This window comes from Fukomys damarensis, unplaced genomic scaffold (assembly GCF_012274545.1).
Source record: "Fukomys damarensis isolate Sample0158 unplaced genomic scaffold, DMR_v1.0_HiC HiC_scaffold_16, whole genome shotgun sequence".
Taxonomy (NCBI): Eukaryota; Metazoa; Chordata; class Mammalia; order Rodentia; family Bathyergidae; genus Fukomys; species Fukomys damarensis.
Window position 1 is genome coordinate 93915288 of NW_022900928.1, and position 10406 is coordinate 93925693.

Genomic DNA, 10406 nt, shown 5'->3' on the forward strand with positions numbered 1-10406 from the left:
GGAGGGGGTGAAGGGAGGGTGGGGACAAGGGAAAAAAATGAGAACAAAGACCTGGCATGTAAAGGTACAAGATCCCAGTAATGAATGTAACTGTACTGTCTACCTAGAATGTACCAATAAATTCAATTAAAGAAAAAAAAAAAAGATTAGACAGTGAGGTTGTAGGGCATGAAACCAGTGTGTAAAACAGGTGAGGTGATGACAGATGCAGAACTAATGTTTAGGGGTTAAATACACTAAATTCACTTACTGTGTTAGATGAGCCCTCTTTTTTTGTAGATTAGTTGTTTCTCAATCGGCTTCATCTTTCTCCTTCCAGCTCCAGGAGGCCTTCGGTTGGGAGCCATTCATCCGTCTCTTCACCGAGTACAGGAACCAGACCAACTTACCCACAGACAATGTCGACAAAATGAATCTGTGGGTCAAGATGTTCTCCCACCAAGTACAGAAGAATCTGGCTCCGTTCTTTGAGGCCTGGGCCTGGCCTATCCAGAAGGAAGTGGCTACCAGCCTGGCCTACCTGCCTGAATGGAAAGAAAATATTATGAAATTGTACCTTCTCACACAGATGTAAGGAGTGCCCATCGAGGTGGCAGGTAGAGAGGTTTGGGGAGGTAGGCAGAGGTGGGAATCACTCCTCCACCTCTGTCTTCTAGGGTTCTGCCTTGCCCCTGTGTCTTATCACCAACTTCTGTCTGTAGGAAGTAAGCTGAGAAAACAGCAAAAGCGGATTCAGGATTTCTCAGGAACAAGGCCTTCTCCTAAGCACCCTGTTTCTTTCCTCTCAGCTATCAGACTCCTTCCTGTCCCTGTACGGCCCAGTCTGGGAGTCTATGCCAGGCTTCAGGCCGTCCTCATGGGCTTTAGCCATGAGGGTGTTTCTCAGCTGCACATCTTAAGGACTCTCTGGATTTATTTTTGACCATCTGATCCAAAACTCTGACCATAGAACTTTACTGGATCACAAATTTACCACGACAATCAGACCATTGCTTGATGCCTCGCATATTATTTGTCCTGGGTAGTTTTCAAAGCACTTGAAAAGCCGACTGTTTTAGTGGGGAAAATCTAGAACTAGGGTCAGCTCTTCGTTTCTCCCTGTATTCTCATTTTCTTGTATGTGAAACGGGGATACAAATCCCTGCCTCTCGGAATTGTCACAAAGATGCAAATGTGTAATTTGAAAGAGTTCATGAACTTTACGGTGCATGGCATCTGAGAGATTGCTTTACTAAACGCTGCTCTGCAGAATCACAAGACCCTGTTTCCATTCCTTTCTCACAGCTTAGAGGTTAAGATCATCGTTTCCGCAAGTAGATGCCTGGCATTCAAATCCTGGGTCTTTCATCTATTAGTTGTATGACCCTGGCAAGTTTCTTAACTTCTCTGTAACTCAGTTTCTTCATTCTATAAAATGGGATATATTTCATGAAATTATTGTGAAAATTCCATTTTATATGGCCTCTAAACATGATTAGAACAGTAGCTGGCAGTTAGCTATATTGAGGAAATGTAAGCTGATTTTATAATGAAGTAACTCAGTATCATTTGAAAGTTGGACATCACTCTTTGATGATATTTACAGGTACAGTTGTAAGTTTTTGTTTTTTTAAACTGGTACATAAAAGTGTGCATATATATATATATACATATACATATATACATATACATATATATATATATATACATATATCATATTAAACACATCTGTCTCCTCAAACATCTGTCATTTCATCATACTACTGAATCAAAATCTTCTCTTCTAGCTTTTGGAAATATACAGTACATAATCGTTACCTCTCCTGGCCCAGCCTATAGTTTATGCACCAACCCCCAGAAGGACTCAGATTGTTTTATGACTCTAAAGGAGGGACTCTAAATATACAGTGGGGGTTTCAAAAGCTATTTACATTTTGACCACCCTACCTAATTCTATTTTTCAGACCAAATTCCTTCTCTGATTAGTTTCAGAATGGCAATCTTAACAAAGACAAGGAAAATTCCAAGATTGTGCTTGTCCTTACCAAACCATGTGGCTTCATGATGGCAGGTATATTTTGATAGTGACACAGATTCAAGACATACAGTGGGGGTTTCAAAAGCTATTTACATTTTGACCACCCTACCTAATTCTATTTTTCAGACCAAATTCCTTCTCTGATTAGTTTCAGAATGGCAATCTTAACAAAGACAAGGAAAATTCCAAGATTGTGCTTGTCCTTACCAAACCATGTGGCTTCATGATGGCAGGTATATTTTGATAGTGACACAGATTCAAGACACAAGAAAAAGATTTTCCTCAGTTTTTCTCTATATTAAATAAAAGATCCTCCTAAATTTTCATCTATATTTGCTTTCATTTGCATTCCCTTTTCTTTTTAGTTTTAGCTAAAATTGAGCCTCTCTAGAATTAATGTCTACATCCAGCCAGTTTTCCTTTAGCTCACTTATTTTTTATGTTAATAAACCATTTTATTTATGATGTATTGTACAATAAGATTTCATCCACATGATGTTTTTCTTTGCATTTCTTCACAATGTCATCTCTCTATCCTAGAATTATTTCCCTTTATTTCATGAAAATCCTTTGTGTATTCTTTTTTTGTTGTTTTTGTTTTGTTTTTTGTTTGTTTGTTTTTGAGACAGGGTATATCATTGAGACTATGTAGTTGAGACTGACCTGGAACTCACTATGTAGCCCAAGCTGGTCTCGAACTCACAGCGATCCTCCTGCCTCAGCCTCCCAAGTGCTGGGATTGCAGACATGCGCCAGCACACCCGGTTTTTGGATAAGTTCTTTGAACATAGATGCACATTCATTCATTCGACATTTGTAATAGTTTCTATCCACTTTGGAAGCTGTCCTCAACCTTTTAGCATTACATTTATTGCACTTTATTTATATTATTATTACATTACATTCTTATAAGGAGACCACGATCTAGAGTCCTTGCATACACAGTTCACAGTAGGACTCACTCTCCTATGAGAATCTGGTGCCACAGAGATCTGACAGGAGGTGGAGCTCAGGTGGTAATGCAGGTGATGGGGAGTGGCTGTCAATACAGATGAAGCTGCTGTGTAGCCCAGTTCCTAACAGGTATCACACAGGTACCGGGGACCCCTGTATTTTGGGGTATTGAGTATGTGCCAGATTAATACTGTTAATTAATTAACAGTTAATTAATACTGTTTCTTTTTTAATAAATTGTTTAATTTAATCTTCACAATAATTTTATGAGGTAGAAATTATGATCACTCATTTTATGAAAGAGATCTGAATTTTATGGAGGTTAAATACATTATGTGAGGGTCTATTCCTAATAAGTGGTAGATCTTGGATTTGAACCTAGGCATTCTGATTATAGAATGGGAGCTCTAATTAAAGTGCTTTGAGTAACCAAGTAAATGATAAATAAAGAAACAAATCAGCAAACAGCAAAAGCATTATGTTCCTACTCACTAGAGCCTTGGCTCCTTATTCTTACCCCTCATCTCATTTTATCAGAACAAAAAGTCTCTTTGTTTATCCCACATCCTTGTACAAAGATAAAGTATAAGGGAGGCTGTTGGCATGTGTCCCAAGAGACAGTGCTAGGTGAGCACTGGGTTTAGTTTCCATCCATGAAAGTACTCTCTCTAGAGTAATGAAAAGTGGCCTGTTTTGGTAAACATCTGACTCCCAAAAGTCCCAGGTACTGAATGTTCTCTGAGAAGAAATTAGATTCTCAATCTTTTAAAATAAAATTATACCCATTCTTGCCCTCTTTAATCCCTTTTTATCAGTGAGGCTCGGGCTCTTTTAAATATATAAAGTTACCCATGTTACCACCTGCCTGAAAGCCTCAAGCAGGGTGTCCAGTTTAAGATGATGGACTGAATGTGCGAGTTTATTTCCTTTCCTCCCCAGGCCCCACTGAAGCTGACATCAAGAAATACAAAAGAAACGAAAAAAACCCAGTCAAGAAAACTGAAGGTGTTTTGTTACCAGTGGAGAAGATCTCAACACACTTCTGGGAGAAAGAAAATGGATGAAGCATGAAAATGAATTGAAAGAGTGAATTTACCTTTCAGACGGAATATAAGCTGATCTGAACAACATAGCCCAAAAGAGACTAAAGCACTGGAAAAGTCTATCGACTAAAGAATTGTACCAGTTGTAAAACTCACCCCCATCCTATTCTACCCTCCACCCTTGTACACAGAACACAAGTAGCCTCATATTGGTACCAGTTAAAATTCATTGTTGTTGTTCTTGGTGTTGTTTCTTGTATAAAGGAATTGAATAAACTGCCTGAGGAGAGGTAAGAGTTGGTGTTCCAAATCAAATTCCTCTTTTTGTTGAAAATAAGTACCCCCCAGTCTATCAGGTGACTCTACTGAGAATGAGACCCCTACTCAAGTACCCAGTGTTGCTGCTCAGGCAAGACTGGCTGGAGATCTATCCAGGCAACAGCAAAGGAAATCCAGCCAATATCTGTAAAAGGCAATAGTTAAAATTGATTATTAAGGGTAAATGTTGAGCTAAGAATCCCCAGACACACAGAGGGGAGGAAGAAAGAGCAAGGGAAAATCATTTTTAAAGAAAAGAAAGAAAGAAAGAAAGAAAGAAAGAAAGAAAGAAAGAAAGAAAGAAAGAAAGAAAGAGAGAGAGAAAAAGAGAGAGAGAGAGAGAGAGAGAGAGAGAGAGAGAGAAAGAAAGAAAGAAAGAAAGAAAGAAAGAAAGAAAGAAAGAAAGAAAGAAAGAAAAGAAGAAAAAGATGAAGAAGAAGAAGAGAAATTAAGGAAAGTTGAAAAATTCTGAAAACTCTGGAGGAAACAAAGACATCATGGTAAAGCAATCATATAACTTTGTAGCCACATCTTCAGGGAGAATTGCGGAGTATTTGTAAAATGAGAACAGGACATTACAGAGAAAGGGAAAATTCTGAGAATAACAAGCGCTCTTTGAAAACAAAATAAGACTTCCAAAAGTATTCAGTAAACAGGCTAGGAAATAAAGTAGAAGGACTCTCCCTGCAGATAGAGCAAAAGAAACAGAAAATATGAAGAAGCAAAAGAGATACAGATGATTAAAATATAACCATTAAGAGTTCCTAGTAGGAAGAACACAGAAAACAGTATAGCATGAAAATAATCGAAGAACAGAAAGAACTACACTTTCATATTAAAGGGGCCCAATACAGCCCATATCTAGATACAATCTTATGAAATTTGGCAATATTGTGAGTAGAGAATGATATTAAAAGTACCCAGGGAGGAAAAAATTAGATCATTATAATTAGCTCGACTAAAAAGTCATGAGAAATAAATTAGTGGCAGATTTTCATCAGTGACATGAATGATAGAAGTCAAAGGAGCAATGTATTTATACAATTTCTAGAAAACATTTGTACTCGAGATTCCACAGAAGGCAAACTGGTTAAGAATAATGTCAAAGTAATGACATTTTCTGGTGCACAAGTTTTCAGACAGGCTACTGCCCTTGTACCCTTGCTGAGAAAGTACCTTGAGGAAATTCTCCAGAAAAAAAAACTGAAAACCAATAAATAGAAATAAATGGGATCTAAAAAATAACAAACATCACCCCAGATTTCTCATTCCTGGGTAACAGTTATCCAGTAGCACAAATCACTCTAGAGTGATAAACCAAAAAGATGTCACTCTACAATGATATTTGATAAGCAGACCCATTTTGGATGAGAACACACTGTTTAGGACTCTCTGACAAGAATATGCATTTTTGCCTAGAGAAGCTAAGAAGTTGGAAAGTATGGAAGACACACACTGTTTATAACCAAAAAGAAAGAAATTTAAAATATACCAAAAATTTAGGTCCATTTATGAAGCAAAACAAAACAGGGCATGATTTTAACTATTCATGGAATATACAAAGACTCACTTTGACATGGGTAGTAAGTATATTCCCTTTCCAGTTATACTTACATGGTGATGTTGAGTGCGAAGAAAATACCTAGCTTCTACTTGCTTTTTTTTTTAATATATTTATAGCCAAAATCATGTAGATGCCATTTATTGGTCTTCAGTGTTCTGATATCAGCAAAACATGAGAGAAATAGTATTTTATTCAGAACTGAAGTTGAAAGTAACACTGACAAGTTAAAAAGAAAGGAAAAAGAGGTTAGAATTAGTTGGGAGGAAAAAAAAAGTGGGGCTCTTACATATTCAATGTGGGGATGAAAATATAGTCTTTAGATCATGGGACAAGAATTAGATAATTAGTGTAAAATCAATGAAAGTATTTAAAATGACATATCTATCAAATATGTGGGGGATGGACAAAGGAGAGGTGGGAATAGTGTAAGTGAAATTCTTATCTTTTGTAATGGGAAATTATTAAAGATTATCTAAAGTTAGTAAGTCAAGAAATTATTGTTCAAACATATTTAAAGTTAGGAAGTTAGTTAGCAGAAGATCCAAAAACAGATATTGTTAAAAGCATCTAAAGAATGAGACTAGGGATTAAAAAGGGTGGGATTGCAAACTCTTTTTCATTTTAAGTTTTTCTGTACTATTTAATTTTTTACCTTGTGCATGTATTACTTTGAAAAAATTTTTAATAAATGCAACTAAAAATCCTTTCATAGCTTCACACTGACTAAGATCCAGTTGACCCAAACCCTTCACATGGCTTGGAAGGGTCTCAGGTGTTTGGATTCACCTAACTTCAGAACGCATTACATCTCCATTCATCTCCAGTACCATCCACACTAAATATGCGCCACTTATTTAAGCACACTTTATATTCTCTTGTTTCTACAGGTGTTCCACAAAAGCAAAGCCCTCTGCTGGTCTCAGTCTGTCTGCTTATTGTGCTTACTGTCTAGCAGATTCATAGTACTGGTTGAATGAAGAATGTTTGAGAAGGAACTGGTGAAGTCTATAAACTGATGTTCTTTCCAAAGGCCTATGATGTCTGTCCCTATTCTAGGAAACACTTCAAGAAGACCCATATGGCACTGAAAGCTTTCTGCTCTCCTAGTCGCTTACCAGCTTTACCAAGTTACAGTCTTACATGTGGCCAGCTGGCATGGGAGGATTTCTATCCATCTGTCAGTCCCTTGATATGTTCTTTGCCACTTCCCCTGCATATTCTAATCTATTTTCAGCAATTTTCCCCTATAGCAGGGAGACACAATCAACTAATAGAAGTTGTCAAGCCACCAAGTCTTTTATGTCCTGCTATTCCTATTCCCTTAGTAGCTGTTTCTACTCCAACCCCACTAACATTTTTAGTTGAAGATAAATAATTGTACGAAGTCCTTTTCTTACTGAGTTACCATCTCCCCTATGTACTGTGCATCAGGATCTGGGGCAGAGATTTACTCTCACAAATTAGAGATGTTCTCAGATTGTTATTGTCACAGAAGTAACCCAAATTCTTTTATAAATTCCACCATACTGCTCAGTCTGAATTCTTGTAAAATGAATTGAATATACCATTGTCTAACTCCCAAGGTCAGCTGGTACTCTCAGAGGAGCAGTGGCCTTAGCCAATCTTTCACAGGAGTATTTATCAGAAATCCTTCCTACGTACTCTTCATAAAATCAATCCCTGACATGCTTAGTGCCTTAGTTAATATCCCCACCCAAAGTCACAGCCTTGCCTAATTTAGGTAATTTAGATGATGGCACTATTTTTGCCGACAATATAATATACCATATTGCATCTTTCTTCTTATTATTAAATTTACTGGTACATTTTAGGTATGCAATAGAGTGACATTCATCATTGGGAATTTGCACCTTTATGTAATCTACCTTGGTTCTTATTTTTTCCCCATTCCCCTGCCCTCCCTTCAACCCCTCCACTTCTCCCTATTTACATAGACTTTGTTTCCATTTTTTTCACATAAATTCCATTCCCTTCTTTCCTTTCCCTCCTGTCTTCTCTACACCTTACAAAATCTTTGGATCCTTGCTGGCTTCCACATTACAAAGGACTTCTTTGACCCACACTCTCTAGGTGAATCTTTGGTAGAGTAGGAACTGAAGATGACCCTCAAATTCCAAGACATAGTTCTTCAAACTGCAAACACACACAAAACAACTCCCTATGTAAGTCAAGAAACCATAGAAATGTTACTTTGCATTTGGATTCTTGTACCATCCAATGATAGCTAGAGGAAGCATTTCTTTGATGTGAGAGTTTGAGCAGTTTAATTGTTCATGCTCTAGATTTGGGTTGGTATCACAGATCCTCATTATGTTAGAAATAAACAGAATACATTGATGAGTGGATAATGAAAGGTAAATAAAGGGAGGGAAGCAACTCTAGCTTAAACCACAGCAACACTGCCACGCATAGTGGCATACTCCTGTAATCCCTGCACTCGGGAACAACACTGGTAGTCCAAGACCCCAGTGTATATAGCCCACTACACTCTGGCCTGGGCCTGGTGCCTGTAGGGTCTGTTCTTTCAACAGAAACCAGGAACTATGGAAGAGAGACAAACTGCTGCAAAATAAATAATAAGCTTGAATTAGGCTTTTGACATTGAATCACAAAATCACTGAAACTGTGAACTTGTTTGTAGGCTGCTTTAGACACCAAGGACAGACGTAAATCTCAAAGACTCATTGAAAACTGAGATAAACTGTAAAGAGGTAAGCAGCTGAGGTACGTTGGTGGCATTACAGTGACTTTTGGCAAAAAGCCTTGTGGGTCTCCAGTGCTGGAAACAGAAGAGAGCTCCCTGGGGTGAAGAGGGAAGAATATCCTCGGGTTTTGCCCATGAGGCCATCAGTACCCTCCAGCCAGTGGTGACCAGGAACATACCTACAGTTGGACAAACTTGATCGAGACTCATTACAGCAAGGAAAATGCACACCACAGGAATGATGGGCTTCTCAGTCTATTATTTAAAAAAAGAAACTACTGTAGGACCTTGGCTTTAGTTGGATAATTTGAGGGAGAATCTAAGAAGGCAAGGCTTTATTCTGGATCTCTGGTTGGAATGTCAATAAAAGTCATCTACAGGGAGAGCTGAGTAAAGTAAGCACAAAGCTGTCATTGGTTTTGAAAAAGTAGTAGCTGCTCACTTTAGCTAAGAAAGAAGGATATTTTGTATTTTGTGTGTTCCAAGGAAACTTTCTCAATTTATGATGACCTCAGAGTGACATCATCTGAGGTTCTTTTATGAAATTGTTTATTTACAACAGGGAGATATGACCCAGCTTGAGTGCCAGACAAATCCCTTGTGTCAAGGGCTTCTGCCTTTCCTTCTCAGTACAATTAGAGGAAAAAGTCTTGCTCATCTCTGAGATTTAAAACTGCATTTTTCTTGGCTGAGCACAAGGGACAAATTAAAAATAAATAAGTAAAGAGATAAATACACAAGGTACCCAAGAACTACCCTGGGAAAGGATGTTCCCACTTGGTGAAAGTCTTAGGTAAACAAAAGTAAACTTAAGACTATAAGTCAGTACTTACAGGTCACTTGTTAACTGTTTGAAACATTCTCAAATATAGGTTCAGGGAGCCGTTATTGGAAGGAAGAGGAAGTAGTTACTAAGGTAGCAGTCTGCTTTCACCCAGAAGGAATAAAGAGGAAAGAATAACTATGTCTTTATTATCGTGCAACTTCATTTGTTAACTGCTACAATTTGGCCACATAGAAGAAATTGCTATTTAAAATGAAACAAATAATTGTTTTTCTATTAAAATGTAACATTTTGATTAAAGGAGTAGCAGAAGCCACTCTCTGTAGTGCTCAAACTCACTTTATGGGATATATAATCACTGTACAATATGAAATTAAGCTAGTATGGATTTATGACCTCACTCAGACTTCCAATTTTTAGCACAAAATTAAAAGCCAATGATTGCCTCCTCAAATTAAATTAAAATGTTTCTCGTTTTCTTTGCCCTATTTTAAGAAATACTTATAAAAATTAGCATCCTTACATTCCAACCTTTTGTAGTAGTAGAGATCAAGTCTGAACCCAGGGGCTTCACACTAAACTACAAAGCTACCCTTGTTTATTTTCTTCTTGTTGTTGTTTTTAAGACAGAGTCTCACTGAGTCCTTAACTTGCCTGGCTGGATTCAAACATGTATTCCTCCTGCCTTGGCCTCTACACAGTGCATATCTCACATTTGGGCAACCTCTTCTAATGTAGCACTCAGATCATCTATAAACCCACTCTATACACATTTATTGGAGACAAACTACAACTCTAAACACTGTTCTGAGGTCAGAAATAAAAGAAACAGTAAATCCCCTGCCTTTGTCTTATAGATATTCCAGTTTGACCATGAGCAAATAAATGTCTATCAGGTATGAAATTCCATGAAAAAAATAAGTGTAGGTAGAGGTGGGGAAAAGGATGTTTTTTTGGGGATTTATAATGGGCATGTTTGCTATCGCATGTCCTGAGGTCTA

At 37.6% G+C, this 10406-nt stretch overlaps 1 protein-coding gene across 5 annotated transcripts in view; it reads left to right on the forward strand.

The window, feature by feature from the left end:
• The window catches only part of LOC104862062 (TRPM8 channel-associated factor 1), a 43332-nt gene extending 39287 nt beyond the window's left edge, over positions 1 to 4045 (forward strand). For 4 of the 5 annotated variants that reach the window (XM_010623779.3, XM_033764480.1, XM_010623778.3 and 1 more), the window contains exons 8-9: positions 320 to 570; positions 3911 to 4045. In XM_010623779.3, the coding sequence (XP_010622081.1) occupies positions 320 to 570; positions 3911 to 3920 (261 nt within the window). In that variant the 3' untranslated portion in view covers positions 3921 to 4045. Of the gene's footprint in view, positions 1 to 319; positions 597 to 3910 lie in introns of all 5 variants that reach the window. The other variant, XM_010623777.2, reaches the window with a different exon arrangement.
• The last annotated feature ends 6361 nt before the right edge of the window (positions 4046 to 10406 follow it).